The sequence below is a fragment of the Symphalangus syndactylus genome, chromosome 3 (genome assembly GCF_028878055.3).
Source record: "Symphalangus syndactylus isolate Jambi chromosome 3, NHGRI_mSymSyn1-v2.1_pri, whole genome shotgun sequence".
NCBI lineage: Eukaryota > Metazoa > Chordata > Mammalia > Primates > Hylobatidae > Symphalangus > Symphalangus syndactylus.
The window spans coordinates 31,868,849-31,887,671 of record NC_072425.2 but is presented as its reverse complement, the minus strand read 5'-3'; the positions used below and the strand labels follow the sequence as shown (position 1 = coordinate 31,887,671).

Genomic DNA, 18,823 nt, shown 5'->3' with positions numbered 1-18,823 from the left:
GGATGCCCCCTACAATAGGCTGAATAATGGCCCTAAAAATTATCCAGGTCCTGATGCTCGGAACCTGTGAATGTTATCTGGCAAAAGAGACTTTGCACACGTGATTAAATTAAGGATCTTGAAATGGGAAGATAACCCTGGATTATCTGGTGGGTCCTACATGTAATCATAAGGATCCTTAAAAGAGGGAGGCAGCCAGGCATGGTGGCTCATATCTATAATCCCAGTACTTTGGGAGGCCGAGGCGGGCAGATCACGAGGTCATGAGATCGAGACCATCCTGGCTAACACAGTGAAACCCTGTCTCTACTAAAAACAAATACAAAAAATTAGCCGGGCTTGGTGGCAGGTGCCTGTAGTACCAGCTACTCAGGAGGCTGAGGCAGGAGAATGGCATGAACCCGGGAGACGGAGCTTTCAGTGAGCCGAGATCATGCCACTGCATTCCAGCCTGGGAGACAGAGTGAGACTCTGTCTCAAAAACAAACAAACAAAAATTGTTAAAAATTAGCTGGGCATGCTGTAGTCCCAGCTACTCAGGAGGCTAAGGCAGGAGGATCACTTGAGGCCAGGAGTCTATACCACAGAGAGCTATCATTGCAATAATGCACGTCAGCCTGAGTGACAGAGCAAGACCCTGTCTCTAAAATAAATAAATAAATCGGGTGGTCAGAGTGGCCTCACTAAGAGAGTGACATTTGGGAAAAAAAAAAAAAAAAGAACAAAATGCAGCGAGAAAACATACATATTAAAAACCCATTGGTAGTTCCTTCTTGTCCCAGAGTAAATTCCTGACTTTAAACACAGCCTCCGGGTTGTTGGTGGCCTGGCTCCTGCTTCCTCCAGCCTTACCAGCACAAGATCCAGTAAACACTCGCCCCCACGACACGCACACCCACTGTCTCCACACAGGCCAACCTTGAATGTGCACGCTCCCCCTGTGTCACACACATCAGATCCACAATACTGCTCATGGCATAAATATAAAATAATAGAGGTATCGTTGGAGAGAAGATGGAAGGCTAGTTGATGGAGTTACAGGGAAAATACGCAAAGGTCCTGGCCATAACGTGTTCAACTCCACCCTCAGGCTCACTTATAATTGCAGATCAGCACGTGGAGAGCAGTTGCACGTCATCCATTCCACCCCTCACCGTACAGATGGGGACATCGGGGTCCCAGAGATGGGTAGTGGGGATCACACAGCCTTACCTGCACATAAAGACCCAATATTCTGCAGGAATTACATGTTGTGCATCTGGTCTTTTCATGAGCCTCAAGTTCCTCTTGAACCTCAGAGGGAGAAACGACCGGTTGGATTTCCGCTCTACCAACTGACTACAAATGAGCCCAGGTTAAAGGGCCTCTCAATAATCTTTGTGACACTCAAGGCAGCGCCATCTTTCCTGAGTGGGGATTCTGTCTCAGGGGGTCTAGGTGTGCGATGGAAAGACAACAACAGGCTATTGCTCCGTGAAAGGAGGGGAGTCATGGGCTGTCAAAACACAGAATCCGGAAAGAATGTCTTGCCATGGACTCAGGCTTGGGTGGCTGTGTTGTGATCTTATGATCTAGGATCCCATGGTTTGCAACAAGCTCTCTGCCTGGGGGACAGGGAAGGAGTGCCTCTGGTGGTACAGAAAGAAATGGGGCATTTTAGGACTCCCTGGCTAAGTGTTGTAACCAAAACATCCATGAGGAAGTTAGAAGTAAGTGTAGAGGTCATCAGATTGTGACAAAGCCAACAGAAACAGTCAAATGAATAAAGCTGTGTTGCAGATTCTTCAATGCAGGTAGGGAGAGTGGGGTGCACCGGAGCCCACTTATGTGAAGGTCAGATTATCTTACTCCTGCTTCCCATGTAAGGCCCAGAGAGGTGAAAAGCTACACCCAAAGCCCTCCGCAGCTCTTGGAACCCAGATGCTTCAGAGATACCCTTAGCCCTTCTCCCCAGTGCTTCCTCATGGCCCAGTAAACCATGACGGCAGCAGCTCTCCCTCTCCAGCCCCATCACAGTGCCACCGCCCATGTTCTCTCCCTGAAGCTGCTCCAGTCCCTGACTGCTCCCAGCCCCCATTAGCTTTCAGACTGAGAATCTTAAAAGCTATGTGGGCCGGGGGAGGTGGTTCACGTCTGTAATCCCAGCATCCCAGCATTTTGGGAGGCCGAGGCAGGCAGATTACGAGGTCAGGATTTCAAGACCAGCCTGAGCAATATGGTGAAACCCCATCTCTACTAAAAATACAAAAATTAACCAGACATGGTGGTGCGCGCCTGTAGTCCCAGCTACTCGGGAGCCTGAGGCAGGAGAATTGCTTGAACCCGGGAGATGGAGGTTGCAGTGAGCCAAGATTGCGCCACTGCACGCCAGCCTGGGCGACAGAGCGAGACTCTGTTTCAAAGAAAAGAAAAAAAGCTGTGTGACCCTGAGGATTCTACCATTTACTGAACAAGCTCTCACTGCCAGGTTACATGCTGATAATTTAACACGTATGTTTTCATTTAATCTCTATGACATAGATTTTATTATTTTCATTTTACTGACCAGAAAACTGAGGTTCAGAGATGTAAGCTATTTGCCTACGGTCCCAAAGCCAATAGTTGATGCGTATGGATGTGAACTGAGGTCAGCTCCAGGCTCAAGGTCTCTGCTAATACTGTCCTTAGTAAGGTTTCTCTGAAGAGCCTCTTTACTCATAGGCTGATTAGCAAAGGGTTCCTAAATATGCTTAAGAATCAATAACCATTAAAAATCCCTCACTCTACAAGAAACTCCCCATCAAAAAACTGGATCAGTGAAATGAACAGGCAATACACAGAAATGGAAGTACCAGTAAGAAAAATAGTTTACTACCCTAGTAATCAAAGAAAAACAAAATTACACGGGTGTATTCCTTTTGGCTTATCAGATTGGAAAATATTTTTTTAAAAAGAAAAATGTAATTATCTTGTAATGACTACACGAAAAATCTAGGGCATAATTGACTTAATTTATTCCAAATTTGTTGCTATTGTGTCCATAGCACGGACTTTCCCATTTTCAACTCAATATATGTTACGCTTGGGGTAGTTTATTACAATGAGCAATAAACATTCTCATAATCGCCAAGACAAGCCAAGGGCAAAACAGGAAGGGCGAAGACAGAGGGCAGCAGGTGGTCCCTCTCGCTCGCGACTCCGGGAACGCCAAGCCTCAGCCCTTGGGAACCTGGGGCGCAGCGCCTGGGTCCTGGCCAGGGGGCGCGCCCGAGGACGCCGAAGTAGGGCGCGTGTGGGGACCACAACTCCCAGGCGCCCGCGCGCCGCCTCGCCCGGACCACGTGATCCGTGCAGCCAGGGTCGCTCTCGCGGCGGCGGCGGCGGCGGAGGCGGCGGCGGCTGTTGAACTGACTCGGAGCGAGGAGACCCGAGCGAGCAGACGCGGCCCTGGCGCCCGCCCCGCGCACTCACCATGGCGGTAAGAGCCGGGCGCTACAGTGAAGAGGGTGGGCGGTTGGGGCGGGGTCTCCTGGAGCTGCCCTCTCGGCACCTCGAATCCTCGCTGCCGCTGGCCCCGGGCTGGTGAGGGGTGTGTTGGCAGCATTGCCAACAGCCGGAACAGGGTTGGGGGGACGCGGCAGGTACAGTTTGCGGTGGCTCTGTGGTTTTCCTCTTTATTTGTCCCTCCTGCTGGGTGGCAGTCCGGCTAGGCGAGCAGTTACCGAGCGCCCGCGGTGGCGCGGCTTGAGAGTGGGGGCGCGGTGGCTGAAGACAGCTGGGTCCGGGGTCCCTAGCCCCGGACCTCTGGCCGGCGCCGCAGGGCGGAGGGCAGCGCCTTGGGAGATTCCAGGAAGGCTTCCACGAAAGGGAAACCCCCGGCGCATTTCAGCCCGCAGCCCCGCGCGCACACCGAGCGCCCATCCCCGGCCCTGCGCTTGTCAAGTTTGTAGCCTGATTCTTCGGGGAATAAAACAGAACCAGCTACTTTCCAGCTTCCCTACACTTTCAGTCAGAAAACAGCGTTTCGGACAAGCTGTTTTTCTTGGTAGGGTTCACCTGGGCTGGAGAGAACGACAGCTTGCAAGACTCGTTCGTCTTTGAAGAAGTCATATCATTTTCTTCATCCCATGAAGAATGTCATAGAATTTAAGATACAGGAAGCTCAGCCTGGGCAACATAGCTAGACCCCGTCTCTACAAAAATTAGCCACAAGTGGTGGCAGGCGCCTGTAATCCTAGCTACTCGGGAGGCTGAGGCAGGAGGATGAGGAGGATTCCTTGAGCCCAGAAGTTCCAGGCGGCAGTGAGCCATGACCTTCGGCCTGGGCAACAGAACCAGACGTCCTCAAACAAAACAAAAAACAAAAAAGATACAGGAAGTCTATACAGGCCATTTAGTGAAATGATCAGCCGTCCTTTAAAAAGGGAAATAGATGGAAAGCACTTGCAGAAGTTCTCCAGCCAGTCAGCCTAGCACTGGGACCTTCATCTCCTTCCCAACCCTTGTTTACAAATAAGGAAGCTTTTCTCAAAGTGTAAGTAACCCCAAATGAAAAAATATAGAAGAAAACAAGTTCCAGGGATTGCTCCCTCCTTCACCACAGCCCCATCCTGAAAAAAGCACAAATCAGTTAAACTGTCAGAGGCCAAGATTCATCCCAAGTAGGAAAACAAGATTGGGGCCCTGCCCCTTGCCTATCTGACCACAAAGCCCTTTAATTGAAAACTGCAGCCCAGATCGCTTCTCTCAAGTCAGGGTGTGCTGATTTCCATCTTTTCCTCTAGCAAAAAGGCAAAAGTAGAAAGGGTTGAGTGACAGGTGAGTCTTTGTCCCTCCGGGGCTTCGGACTCCGTGGGTACTTCCAGCTCTGAACACACCATACAGTTCATCTTCCCAGCTGTCTCCTGCTTCTCTGGCTTCAGAACTGTCCTAGCCAACTGCTCTCTGGCCAGGGCAGGTGTCTCTCAGGCGGCTTGGTCCCCAGCACCCCCAGGGAGCCTCCACTGTGCCTCCCTTTCTCTGACCTACACCCTGTTGTAATTATTTGCTCACTTAATGTTCCCCCTCATAGACAGGTAGCTCCCTAAGGGCCAAAGACTTGTCCCATTCATCTCTGTATCGCCAGGTTCTGCACAGACCTAGCACAACAAAAAGAAATGTTTCAAATTACTCTTACTGTTCTGTGGGTGTTCAGGTCTATGGCAAAACATGTCTGGGCTGTTTTGGGCTCCTAAGATAACTGGCCCAGGCCCAAGGATGATAGAAGGAAACCAGTTATGGCAACTCCCTGACTAATTAGCCTCTAGGGACATTCCATTCATACCATCTGCTTTACCAAATGGACGCAGAGAAGGGGTGATGGGCATCACCCCTACCTCCACCTGGCAGAGATGGTGCTAGAGGCTTCTGCTGAGGATGAGGCCATCTCCCGTGTAAATGGAGCTTCACAGTATTGTTTGTACCTGTTTGGTTTTGTATATCAATCTTGTGTAAACATTTTGCTGTGTCAACAAATGTTCTTTTTGAAAGCCTAACAGGAGAGATCTCTGAGTAGTAGGACTCAAAATGATTTTTTATTTTCTTTTCGGTACTGTGTCAGCTTTTTACATTGAGCTAGTGCCATTGGGGGTGGGGGATAAAAGCTATTCTTATTTTTAAACTCTTCAACATTTTTTAAAGTCTTCAACATGATTTTTATCATGTTGTGATGTGACCGCCTAGATTTCCATTTTGAGGCTCTCATATAATTTACTTGACCAGTCCCTGTTGGTTGACAGGAGACCATCATGGTTCCTATGATTTCTCAAAGTGTGACCCCCAACAAACACCTGTCCCAGAAACACCCAGTACACTAAGGTTTGAGAACCAGTACAGGCTTTCCAGAAAGATCTCTGGCCCTGGGTACCTGATTGCTGAGTGACCATGGGGAGATAAGTGGGCTTTTATGTACCTTCCTTGTTAAAGAGGTTAATAATAGTAGGCACCTGTGGAGATGTCACAGGGAGTGACACATAATAAATGGAAGGTGAACATGGTGCAGGCACATGCAGGCCTTCAGAACACACAGAGCTATGTGGCTGTTCTGTCCAATCAGATGCTTTCACATTTCTTTCTCTGTCCTGCAGCTCCACGGTCTCCAGTGAGCCCAGTCCCTGGGTAGGCGCAGGCAGGGGTTGGTGACACAAGTCAGACCCCTTTTGGCACTGAAAGGCATGTTAGCTGAGTGTAGGGAGTAGAACAGCTAGGTTAGTCCCAGGTCTCTACCAAACCCCAGGCTGCAGCGTCCAAATCTGAGAGGAGATGCATAGATGTGGTGCCCCATCCAACCCGGAAACAGAGGCACACTCACTGTTGTTGTTGTTGTTGTTGTTGTTGTTGTTGTTGTTGTCGTTGTTTGAGACAGAGTCTTACTCTATTACTCAGGCTGGAGTGCTGTGGCTTGATCTTGGCTCACTGCAACCTCCACCTCCCGGGCTCAAGTGATCCTCCCCCTCAGCACCTCCCAACTAGCTGGGACTACAGGCACATGCCACCACACCTGACTAATTTTTGTATTTTTTGTAGAGACAGGGTTTTGCCATGTTGCCCAGGCTAGCACTTTTTTCTTTTACAAGGTTTCAGGAAAAGAGTAGATAGAGCTCAAGATGGGAGCCTATGAAAGTGAGGCCAAACCAAGGGAAAGGGTTCCTAGAGTCCTGTCCTCATCTTACAGACGAGGAGACTGAGGTCCACAAGGGGCTTTCTGCGTGTCAGCAGCTCAAGGCCACGCAGCTGGTTCCTGGCAGAGCTGGGAGGCAGATCCAGGCAGTGCAGCTTTAGAGACCGTGCCCCTAACCACTAGCCTTGCTGCCTCTATTCAAACTGCAACAAAGTGAACTGAGCCTCAGAATCTCCTGAAGGGGGCTGGTTAAAAACTATGTCTTCCCTGTCTCCTGTGGCTCTGACCCTGGACTCTGATTTAGGGGCCTGAGGAGGCCCAGGAATCTGTACTTTTAATAAGGCCCTGGAGTCTAAGCAGCTGCTGCTGTCCCTCTACACTAAGCCGCTTGCCAGTGTGGAGCTCATGATTGGCCTGTGGTTTCCCAGTGATTCACCCGGGACTGACTCTGCCTCTGCGGATCCAGCTATAACAGCATCGTCATCCACACCTGTGATCCGCTCCAGTGTCCTCCCTCCCACCCTCTCCTCTTTGCCTTTTCATCCTATTGTCCGCTGTCGTCCCTGGGCTCTGGTCTTACTCTCCCATCCCCAGACTGGTCCTTGTTTGTTTCCTTTATTTGAGGTGCACTCTTTATCTTTCTCAGGAAATATGGGCCAGCTACTTGCTGAATATCCTTCGGGAGCTAAGCATGATTATCCTAATTGCACAGAGGCTTTTTCTTATACATTCCTTCCTCTCCCCAATTTCTTCCCATATTTTGTTCCAAAGTGGCCATATCAGTTTCTTCTGCTGTTTGCATATCTTCCTGAAATGTTAAAACAACTGAAAGACAGCACAGCCCTCATCTCTGTCTAGTATTGCACAAGAAAGTGGGCTGTTTTCTGTGTTGTAGCATCTGTTTTTCTCTTGCCAAATGAGGGCCTGGTAAGAAGACCCAGGATCCAGTCCTGATGCTACCACCAACTCACAGTGTGACCCTGGGCATGTCACAACTGCCCCTTGGACTTCTGGTGCTGCCCTGAGAAGCTGCATTGAGAGCAGTTAGGGGCACAGAATCTGAAGCCAGCCCACCCAGGCAAAATTCTAGCTAGCAACTTGGCAAGTTACTTAAATTCTCTCTGCCTTAGTAGTCCCATCTATGAAATGGAGCTAAGAATAATAATTCCCCTCTTGAAATTAAGTGAGTTAAGACATATAACATTTTTAGAAGAGTGCCTGGCACAGAATAATCAGTGTCATTTCCCTCTCAGTATGAAAAAAGAGGGTTGCTCTAAATTAGCACTTCCTAGAGGATAGTCTATGAGATTCTTTCCCACAGGGCACTCAGCAAGAGAAAAAGGGGAGGAGAGAGTTCTAGGTACAGGCTTCTGGCAGTGCAGAAAGCTGTTAAACCTTATTTTGTCTAATTCCAGTCTCTCCCAAACTCCCTTGACCATAGAATCCATTTTTCCCAGTACCTCCTAGCATCCTGTTCTTCTCCCATGGAACACTTCTGAGAAATACCCCTCCAGCTTTGACATGTATGGGAAAAAAGGCACTGGGGTTATTGAGCCCTTACTGTGTGTCACTTTGTGTGGATGGATTTGCAGAGTTTTCCCCCAGCTCCCCTCGGAGGAAACTGAGGCCAGAGAGAGGCCCTGGTTAACATATCTGTTTTGTTCCAAATCCTGGACTCAGTCTACTATTCTTTACCATCTCCTTTGGTCCTAACTATTGAGAGGGGGAGGATTGGAGACGACTAGAACATGCAAGGCCTGTGGTTTAGGGCTGTCATCTGCAAGCAGAAGTTTGTGGCTCTGGTTTCCGGGAGGCTACAAGACACCCACATGGCACAGCTTCCTGACAAAATGGCAGCTAATCAAATCTGCCTACCCTTCCACCCCTCCAATGATGTTTGCCTCCGCCGGAACTCCTTTTCTGTAAGAACTGATGGCCCCCACAGCCTTCACAAGAACCCACAGTCTCACTCCGTATCTCCCTCCCTTGAACACAAACTGAGAGTAACCCACTTCTAAGGAAGTGGGGCAAATCCTTTTCCCTCTTTGTACTCATTTTCCTCACCTGGAAATGAGAGGGGGTGGAGAGGGACTCAAGTTGGGCCAGATCAGCATTTTTCAAACTGAGTTTCAGCAGAGCTCATATTTCTCTCCCCTCTCCACCCTGAGCCCCGTGTTTTTATATAATGGAATTAGAAGAAAGATTTAAATTGGCGAAGAAACCTGAAAGCCATGGGACTAAAACTCTGAGGATACCTCTAGTGCTAAGATTCAAGGATTCTAATATTTGGCCATTGTCTTAGAAGGCAAAGGCTTCCACTAGCTGATTACAGCTCAGCCAGGATCTCCTTAGCTGGGTAACACTGACAGTGTTTGCAGAACTGCTTGTGCTAGCTGAGGGCTTACCTGGGGACCAGAGGGGGCCTTCACTTCCCTGAGAGGGTGAACTAACTGATAGATCTGTTGGGCCCTCATCTTTCCAAACAGTCATTAAGCCTGGTGTGGGCGTCTAAACTCACCATCCAGCTCCCACCATACCTTCCTTTCTTGGAGACTGGGAGGAAGCACCATGTCCTGGAATGTCCAGGGCTTTGGAATCCAGCTAGACTCAGGTTTGAATCCCAGCTCTGCCAACTTACTAGCTTTGTGACCACCAGCAAATTACTTCTCTAAGGCTAGTTTCCCTAACTTTCCTTCCTGTAAAATGGACCTAATTGTCCCTGTCACACAGAGGACTGTTGTGACAATGAAATGAGATGATGTAGAAAAAGCCCTTGATGCCACCCTCAACACAAGGTGGAGCAAGCACCCTCTGAAAAGGCATCTGACAGGCACGGCATGGCCACTGCTTTTACCTGCAGTCTTTCCTGTAAGGCTGTGAACTCACCAAGGTCAGAGACATTAACGTACTTCCATAATGCTGGGCACACGAACTGGGCTCAGCAAATGTATAGTGAATGAGTAGACAGATGTGGAGTACAGTGAAGACAGCTGCCTCTGGGCCCCTGCACGATAAACGCTGTGGGATCTGTCTAGACTGAACAGGACAAAGAGGACTCCAGGCTCCCATCACACGGGAACCTGTTCTGGAGCTGCAGCAGAATGGCTAGGGTCCTAGGGGGTAAGAAGAGGCAGTTGCACTTGGAAGGCATAGAGGGGACATCCCCACATAGTCTGAGGACACTGTCACATCCTGAGCCAGTTGGTCCAGTGAGGATGGGCACTCCCACACCTCTATTCTCATATGGAGCAGGGCAAGCTCAATTATAGCTCTGCTGCTGACCCTACTGGGCAAGTCTCAGCTCTTTATGGCCTCAGTTGGCCCTGATGACTTCTGATGGCCCTTCCAGCATTTCCAGTGACCCCATTTTTCTGGGCTCCCAGAGGAGGTGCTGGACAGCATTAAGGACCGTAACATCCACTGCCCTGCACCCCTATGATGCAGATTCCCTTCTCTTTCAGATGCATTTCATCTTCTCAGACACAGCGGTGCTTCTGTTTGATTTCTGGAGTGTCCACAGTCCTGCTGGTAAGAATTGGGGAGCTCCAACTTGTAGCTTGGAAAGCCTTGTAGCACTAGGCAAGGGAGAATCTGGGTTCTCTTGATTCTCTGTGGGCATTTAAGTGAGGCTGTTTCCTCTGGCATAAACACTGAGCAGGAACTTCATATTTATAATTCCATTTGTAACCACTCCCCTTCAGATCGCAAAGGGCTCCATTATCTTACTGATCTTCACAAAGGCCGAGAGGCAGGGAGGCAGCTTTTCCCTCTGTTACAGGGGAAGAAACTAAAGCCCAGAGACAGGAAGAGAGACTCATGCAGGGTCACACAGTAAGTACGCATCAGAGCCACAACTAGATCAAGGCCTCTGGGTGCCACCTGGCACCTCCCTTATCCGGGGTTCATTGTTCTGCACCAGTTCAGAAGCCCACAGCAGCTGCTGGAGATGAGACACCAATTTGAAAGGGAAGAATATTCCTTTGGTTTGAAAAGGCAGAGTTTGTCACTAATTCATGAAGAAGTTATTTTTCAACTTAAATAACTGCATCTTAAAAAGAGACTGGAAACAGCCCAAATGCCCATTATTGCGGGTGCAGATTAAATAAATTATGGTCATCCCTACAATGGGTTACCATTTCTTGTTATCTATTGCTGAATAAACAGTGGCTTAAAACAAGTCATTTTATCATTCTCTCTCAAGGTTCTGTGAGTTGACTGGACCCAGGTAAGTGGTCCTCACTGAAGGTCTCTCATGCAGTATAGTCAGACAGTGGCTGGAAGTAGGGTCATTTGGAAGAGTTCCTCACTCTCATGCCAAGTGGCTGATACCGGTTGTTAGCTAGGACCTCAGCTGGAGTTGTTGGCTGAACACCTACATGTGGCATCTCCTATGGCCTGGGCTTCCTCGTGGCAGAGTGGCTAGATTCCAAGATCGAGTGTCGCAAGAGAACAAGGTAGAAGTACGTGGGATTTTCAAGACCTAGCCTTGGAAATCAGATAGCATTACTTCTACCTTTATTGGCTGAAGCAGTCATGAAGGTCTTCCTAGGCTAAAGGAGAGGGAACAAACATAGACCCCACCGCTTGATGGCAGGAGTGTTGACATCATAAGGAGATGTGGGGTAGGATATATTGGAGTGGCTGTCTTTGGAAAAATAATCTATCACAGATATGATGAAGCCACTGGGGAAAAGGTAAATCTGTGTGAACTGAGGTAAAACTGGATGATAAAGTCAAATGCAAAACAGTATGCCTAGATAGGATGCTGTCATTTGGACAGAGGCTGATATATACATTGAGTAACAGAGGTTGCTCTGGGGAGGAGAATTGGGGTGAAGGGAGATTGGGGTGGGAAGAAAACTGATTTTTCTCTTTTTTTGAAATGGAGTCTCTGTCGCCCAGGCTGGAATGCAGTGGCGCGATCTTGGCTCACTGCAACCTCCACCTCCCAGGTTCAAGCAATTCTCTTGCCTCAGCCTCCCGAGTAGTTGGGACTACAGGCATGCACCACAACGCCCAGCTAATTTTTCTGTATTTTCAGTAGAGACAGGGTTTCACCATGTTGGCCAGGCTGGTCTCAAACTCCTGACCTCAAGCGATCCACCCGCCTTGACCTCCCAAAGTGCTGGGATTACAGGCATGAGCTACCATGCCCCGCCGGAATTTTCATTGTATTCTTTTTTGCACTGTTTGAAGTTTCACCATGTACGTGAAATTACCTATAATTTTATATTTTAAAAACCTGCATCTGTCAGATGATTTTCTCCTGGGAGCCTGTGGGGAAAAAAAACCCAACTGTTTTTTCTTTTCTTACGCTGAACACACTTCTGTGACCAGATGTGTAGGCTTTCCCTCAGTGACAACTTTTCTGATACCAGCTGGGTGTCCTACAACTCAGTTCAAATCTGACACTAACCAGAGTTAGTGCAGATCCCACAGGTTAAGGGCACAGTCCCACAAGGCTGCCTCCTGCTTCAGGCACCAATCACAAGTCCCAGCTTGTCTCCTGTACTTCTGGCCAACTGGCTATACATCAGGGTTCCCATAACGCCTTCGTTGGGGTCAATTATTTGATAGAATGGTTCACAACACTCAAGGAAACACTTAGAGTACAAATGGGCCAGGTGTGGTGGCTCATGCCTGTAATCCCAGCACTTTGGGAGGCCGAGGCGAGTGGATCACCTGAGGTTAGGAGTTCAAGACCAGCCTGACCAACATGGTGAAACCCTGTCTCTACTAAAAATACAAAAAAATTAGCCAGGTGTGGTGGCAGGTGCCTGTAATCCCAGCTACTTGGGAGGCTGAGGCAAGAGAACTGCTTGAACCCAGGAGGTGGAGGTTGCAGTGAGCCAAGATTGCGCCACTACACTCCAGCCTGGGCAACAGAGCAAGACTCCATCTAAAAAAAGTACAATGAGTAGCTTGGTGGAAAAGATGCATGGGGCAAGGCATGTAGGAAGGGGTTCAGAGCCTCCAGACCCTCCCTGGGCTTGCCACCTTCCAGGTACCCCCATGTGTTCAGCAGCTGGAAGCTTTTCAAATCCTGTCCTTTTAAAAAAAGTATTCATATATAATAGTTGTACATGTTTTGGGGTACATGTGATATTTTGATACCTATATACAATATGTAATGATCAAATCAGGGTAACTGGGGTGTTTATCACCTCAAACATTTATCTTTGTGTTGGGAACATTACAATTCTATTTTGAAATAGACAATAAATTATGGTTAACTACAATTTCCCTACTGTACTGTCGAATACAACAACTTATTCCTTCTATCTAAACTGCATTCTTTTGGGCTTCTATGGAGTCTTCATATAGAGGCATGATTGATGACCTCATTGGCCACTGGTGATCAGTTCAACCTTCAGTCCCTCTCTCCTTCCAGAGGTAGGGACTGGCGCTGAAAGTGCCAACCTCCAAGCACAAGGTTGGCTCCCCTGGTAACCAGCCCCCCTGGTAACCAGCCCCTATCCAGAGCCCATCCAGGAGCCTCATCCATTAGTCATCTCATTAGCATATAAAAAGACCCCACTTCAGAGTTTCCAAGGGTTCTAGAAGTCGTGTGCCAGGAAACCAGGGCAGAAACAGGATATATATATCTTATTATGTCGCAGAGTCCAGTAAAATACTTTAGCTGGACCACTTATTATCCCTTTTAGTGAAACAAAAGTAGTAATTAACAGTTAATTTTACACAGCAGCTCTAATAAGCGCTTGATAGTTTCTGTAAAATAATTTATTGGGTTTTCCCTTATTATAAAAGCAATATATATAAAAGAAACCTTAGAAAGTTAGGCAAGAACATAAAAACCACCTGTATCCTACTTTGCTGAGATAACTGTTACTCTTGTGCTGTTTATCTTTCCTTCCAGACATTTTTTGCATACTTACATATAAATAGGACCTTGCAGTACTCATCGCTTAACAAGAAGTCATGACAGATTTGTGCAGCCTGCCGGGGGAGTGGGTGGGGTGATGGTACATGGCTTCTTCACCCTCAGCCCCTGGATTTTTCAGGTGGCTTCTCTTCCTGATCTCAAAGCCACACTCCAGCTAAGAAAGGTCTAGTGAAGACAGTGAAGAAGTTCGGAGCTCAGCAAGGGTGGGGAAGAAGATGCAAGAGAGAGGTGGATGGAGTGGATTCCATGAACAGGTGGAGGTGCTGGAAGGGAAACAGTGCTGGCCTGGCCCTGTCTCCACAACTCTGCCTCCTTTTACAGGCATGGCCCTTTCGGTGTTGGTGCTCCTGCTTCTGGCTGTACTGTATGAAGGCATCAAGGTTGGCAAAGCCAAGCTGCTCAACCAGGTGCTGGTGAACCTGCCCACCTCCATCAGCCAGCAGACCATCGCAGAGACAGAGACAGACGGGGACTCTGCATGCTCAGATTCATCCCCTGTTGGCAGAACCCACCACAGGTACAGGCAGTGGGTATGGGAAAGGGGCAGAGGCCTCATATTCACCCTGAGAGACAGGCTGGCCCAGACAGCATTAGCCCCACTTCACAGAGAGGACAGCGAGGCCCAGGGAAGGACCAGGACTTGCCAAAGTGGCTACACATAGCCAAGTGAACTAGAGCTCATGGCTCCTGATGCCCAGGCCACAGCACTCGCTGTGAACAGCCAGCCACTTGAGAGGCTAAGAAGGCTTTCTTTAGGGAACTGTCATCTTCAGATGCAGGCCCCTATCTAGCAACTGAGGTGGCCACCGACCCTCCCCCAAATCTCACCAGTTCCATGGGTCACTAGGCTCCCATATCCAGGAGGGGATCTGCAGCTGTCCTGAAGCAATGTATCCCACTTGGTGGGAGGAGGATGACAAGCTCTCCTCTCCTCCCTTCCTACTCAAATCAGGCAACCACTTAGGGTCCCTGTTCTGCCCTCTGTCCGGCCCCAGCCTCACCTGTGCTTAATAAGCCTGCCCGTTCCATCACTAGCCACTCTACATGGGTGTCTCAGATCTTCACAACTGCACTACAAGGGAAGTATTCTCATTCCTGTTTTACTGATAAGGAATCTTACTTTCAGAGAGGTTAAGACATTTGTCTAGGCCACTTTTAGTTAGTGGCAGGTCTAGGAACTGATAATGTCACCTAAGACCATGCTTTTTCTTTCCATTGTCATACTGCCTCCCAAAGTAGATTCAGGGGGGAAATACGCCTTACTGATGATTTTCTCTTATTCCTTATCAGAAAGACAGATTATAGATACCCTCATTTTCCCCTTTGCCTAGGATGCCAGGAAGCTCGGAACCAAATGTAGTGAAGATATGTCTCTTTAAAAAGAAATCTCTTGAGTTTTTTCTGGGGGTGGGGGTTGGTGGGGGAGCAGAAAGAAATCTCTCCTGGGTTAAGCATACAAATTATAAATAATCGGTTCATGTAATTCAACAGCTTTCTACTCCCTGATATCAACTCCCAGCTTCCTCATTACCAGCTCATTACCAGGATTAACTTGCTTCTCCTTTTTATCTAGGTGGTATTTGTGTCACTTTGGCCAGTCTCTAATCCATGTCATCCAGGTGGTCATCGGCTACTTCATCATGCTGGCCGTAATGTCCTACAACACCTGGATTTTCCTTGGTGTGGTCTTAGGCTCTGCTGTGGGCTACTACCTAGCTTACCCACTTCTCAGCACAGCTTAGCTGGTGAGGAATGTGCAGGCACTGAAGCTGGAGGGACATGGGGCCCCCTCTTCCAGACACTATACTTCCAACTGCCCTTTCTTCTGATGGCTATTCCTCCACCTTATTCCCAGCCCCTGGAAACTTTGAGCTGAAGCCAGCACTTGGTCCCTGGAGTTCGGAGGCCATTGCAGCAATCTTCCTTCTCGGCCAGCCTGCATAGGGCCCAGGCATGGTCTTGTGTCTTAAGATGGCTGCTGTGACCAAAGGGAGAATGGAGAGAACAGGGGTGGCAGGGTTACTGAGCCCATGACAATGCATCTCTGTGACTCAAACCAGGAATTTCCAAAGATTTCAAGCCAGGGAGAAGGGTTCTTGGTGATGCAGGGCATGGAACCTGGACACCCTCAGCTCTCCTGCTTTGTGCCTTATCTACAGGAGCATCGCTCATTGGACTTCCTGACCTCTTCTGTCTTTGAGGGACAGAGAGAGACCAAGCTAGATCCTTTTTCTCACCTTTCTGCCTTTGGAACACATGAAGATCGTATCTTCTATGGATCATGTTGACAAACTAAGTTTTTTTTATTTTTCCCATTGAACTCCTAGTTGGCAATTTTGCACATTCATACAAAAAAATTTTTAATGAAATGGTTTCATTTTATTCATGATGGATGGCAGCAGCTGCTGAGACCTATTTCCCTTTCTTGTGGGGAGAATAAGTGACAGCTGATTAAAGGCAGAGACACAGGACTGCCTTCAGGCTCCTGGTTTCTTCTCTGGTAGACTGAGCTCCTTCCACCAGAAGGCACTGCCTGCAGGAAGAAGATCATCTGATGGCCGTGGATGTCTGGGAAGCTCTTCATGGCCTTAATGCCCTCCTTTATCCTCATCTTTCTTCTATGCAAAACAAAAAACTGCATCTAATAATGTTCAATACTTAATGTTCTCTATTTATTACTTACTGCTTACTCGTAATGATCTGGTGGGGAAACATGATTCATTCACTTAAAATACTGATTAAGCCATGGCAGGTACTGACTGAAGATGCAATCCAACCAAAGCCATTACATTTTTTAAGTTAGATGGGACTCTCTGGATAGCTGAACCTCTTCACTTTATAAAAAAGGAAGAGAGAAAATCACTGCTGTATACTGAATACCTCACAGACTAGATAGAAAGATGGTTGTAAGCTTTGGGAATTAAAAACAAATACATTTTAGTACATATGTATTTTTAAATATTCTATGACTGTTCTGTTCTCCTAATTCCAACAGAAAGCACATGAACCCTTTTAACAACTGCAGGGGCTGAGTGGGGCTAATAGAGCTGGTAGTGCTCTTTATAAGCCTTTCTGAGGACAGAGTCCATCCATCTGCTACAAAGACAACTCTGCTCAGGGAAACCCAGCCCTGAAATGCTGCACCCAGGTAGACACTCCAGAATGCCAACTGAGGCAAGTCATTCTTCATTCATATAACAAGTATTAATTGAGTACATGCTATAAGAAAAGTAACTGTCACACGGACTATAAGCACCTGTGTTGGCACAATTATTTAGCATCTTCTCTCCCTGCAGGCAGAAGCAAATATAATAGCCACTAGCTAATTTACAATAAGAAATAACTGCCCTAGAAAGTAGAGTGTGTCACACCTTTAGGACTGATCAGGGCACTCCCCCATGTTTGCAGGGAACTGGAAAGCTGCCTGGTGTCTCAATAAGTTTAAGATTTTGTAGAGCAGGTGTGTTCTCGCTGATGGATCGTCAACAGTCCATTTCTTAAGTCCTGACCAGCTAATGCTCCCTCCCCTGTGGTATGCGGAGATGGGCATCTCCATGGATAATTGGCAAACTCTTCAGTTTGACAGTCTCTTTCAATGTGGTTAGACACTTGTGGTTTTTATAGTATAGAGGACTTAATTTTTCTTTTTTTTTTTTTTTTTTTTTTAAGAATCTATGCTTTAGAGGCCGGGCGTGGTGGCTTACACCTATAATCCCAACACTTTGGGAGGGCGAGGCAGGAGGATCACTTGAGGCCAGGAGTTCGAGACCAGCCTGGCCAACATGGTGAAACCCCATCTCTATCAGAAACACAAAAGTTAGCTAGGCGTGGTGGCAGGCACCTGTAATCCCAGCTACTCAGGAGGCTGAGGCAGGAGAATCACTTGAACCTGGGAGCTGGAGATTGCAGTGAGCCAAGATCGTGCCACTGCACTCCAGCCTCGGTAACAGAGCAAGACTCCATCTCAAAAAAAAAAAAAAAAAAAAAAAAAAAAAAAAAAAATCTATGCTTTAGAAACAGTGATTATATGGGTAGACCTAGTAGGCAATCCATTGCTTCACTCTTCAGAGCCCAGTCACAAAAGGTGATGTTTTTCCTAAATTCCTAATTAAAAAAATTTTTTTTAATTTAACAAATATCTGGCCGGGCGCGATGGCTCACGCCTATAATCCCAGCACTTTGGGAGGCAGAGGCGTGTGGATCACGAGGTCAGGAGATCGAGACCATCCTGGCTAACACAGTGAAACCCCATCTCTACTAAAAATAAAAAAATTAGCTGGGTGTGGGGGTGGGCGCCTGTAATCCCAGCTACTTGGGAGGCTGAGGCAGGAGAATGGCATGAACCCAGCGGGGCGGAGCTTGCAGGGAGCCGAGATGGTGCCACTGCACTCCAGCCTGGGCGACACAGCAAGACTCTGACTCAAAAACAAACAAATATCTATATAGTGCTTATTCTGTATCAGGCAGTCTTCTAAGCACTTTGCAAAAATTAACTCATTTAATCTTCATGACAAGGCAGAAACTATTTCTGTCCTCATCTTAGAAATGAGAAGCTCAGGCCGGGCGTGGTGGCTCATGCTTGTAATCCCAGCACTTTGGGAGGCCGAGGTGGGCGGATCACGAGGTCAGGAGATCGAGACCACGGTGAAACCCCGTCTCTACTAAAAATACAAAAAAATTAGCCGGGCGTGGTGGCGGGTGCCTGTAGTCCCAGCTACTCGGAGAGGCTGAGGCAGAAGAATGGCATGAACCCGGGAGGCGGAGCTTGCAGTGAGCCAAGATCGCGCCACTGCACTCCAGCCTGGGCGACAGAGCGAGACTCCGTCTCAAAAAAAAAAAAAAAAGAAATGAGAAGCTCAGGCAAGAGAAGTTAAGTAAAGTCACTAGTTAATAAGTGGCAGAGCCAGGATTCAGAGCCAGGCAGCCTGACCCCAAGTCCCTTTCTTCAAGTCAGATGAGGGGGCCAAGGCTGAAAAGGTAAGTAACTTGGCTAACACCACACAGCACCCAGTGGAACAGGGATGTGAACGCAGATCATGCTCTTTCTATTTTACCATTAATGGTGGAAATTCTGTTTCAGATCTAAGGTGGAGCCCAGAAGCCTGTTTCTAAAAGCATCACTGCCCCTTCCCCCAACCAGTGACAGTCAGGCTGTGCTGGCCAAGAGCCCAGGCTCTGGAATCAGATGGCCAGGATTTGAATTCTTGTGCTGAGGCTTCCTAGATATGTAACTTTGGGCAAATTACTTCACCTCTCTAAGTCTCAGTTTTCTCCTCTATAAA

The 18,823-nt window shown here is 47.9% G+C and overlaps 2 protein-coding genes across 7 annotated transcripts in view; one reads left to right on the top strand and one right to left on the bottom strand.

The window, feature by feature from the left end:
- Positions 1-3,320: 3,320 nt before the first annotated feature.
- On the top strand, positions 3,321-16,505 carry SLC31A2 (solute carrier family 31 member 2). Of its 6 annotated transcripts, none has more exons than XM_055271424.2 (4): positions 3,321-3,457; positions 10,099-10,165; positions 13,863-14,058; positions 15,115-16,505. In XM_055271424.2, the coding sequence occupies exons 1-4, from the start codon at positions 3,452-3,454 to the stop codon at positions 15,281-15,283; spliced, it is 438 nt and encodes a 145-aa protein (XP_055127399.1). In that variant the 5' UTR covers positions 3,321-3,451; the 3' UTR covers positions 15,284-16,505. The 6 variants fall into 6 exon arrangements, with proteins under 6 accessions (XP_055127399.1, XP_063492156.1, XP_055127401.1 ...); XM_055271426.2 differs by lacking the exon at positions 3,321-3,457 and adding an exon at positions 3,604-3,620; XM_055271425.2 differs by lacking the exon at positions 3,321-3,457 and adding an exon at positions 4,029-4,513.
- FKBP15 (FKBP prolyl isomerase family member 15) overlaps positions 15,821-18,823 on the bottom strand; it is a 62,293-nt gene continuing 59,290 nt past the window's right edge. The window contains exon 29 of the transcript XR_010119993.1: positions 15,821-16,159. The gene's annotated coding sequence lies outside the window, so the exon portion shown is untranslated. The remainder of the gene's footprint in view (positions 16,160-18,823) is intronic.

What these genes read in the sequence shown, in the direction of transcription:
- SLC31A2 (XM_055271422.2), top strand. Translation starts at nt 13,757, where the DNA reads ATGCAAGAGAGAGGTGGATGGAGTGGATTCCATGAACAGGTGGAGGTG. An exon ending in GTTGGCAGAACCCACCACAG is followed by an intron (nt 14,059 to 15,114) that starts GTACAGGCAGTG and finishes CTTTTTATCTAG; the next exon opens with GTGGTATTTGTGTCACTTTG.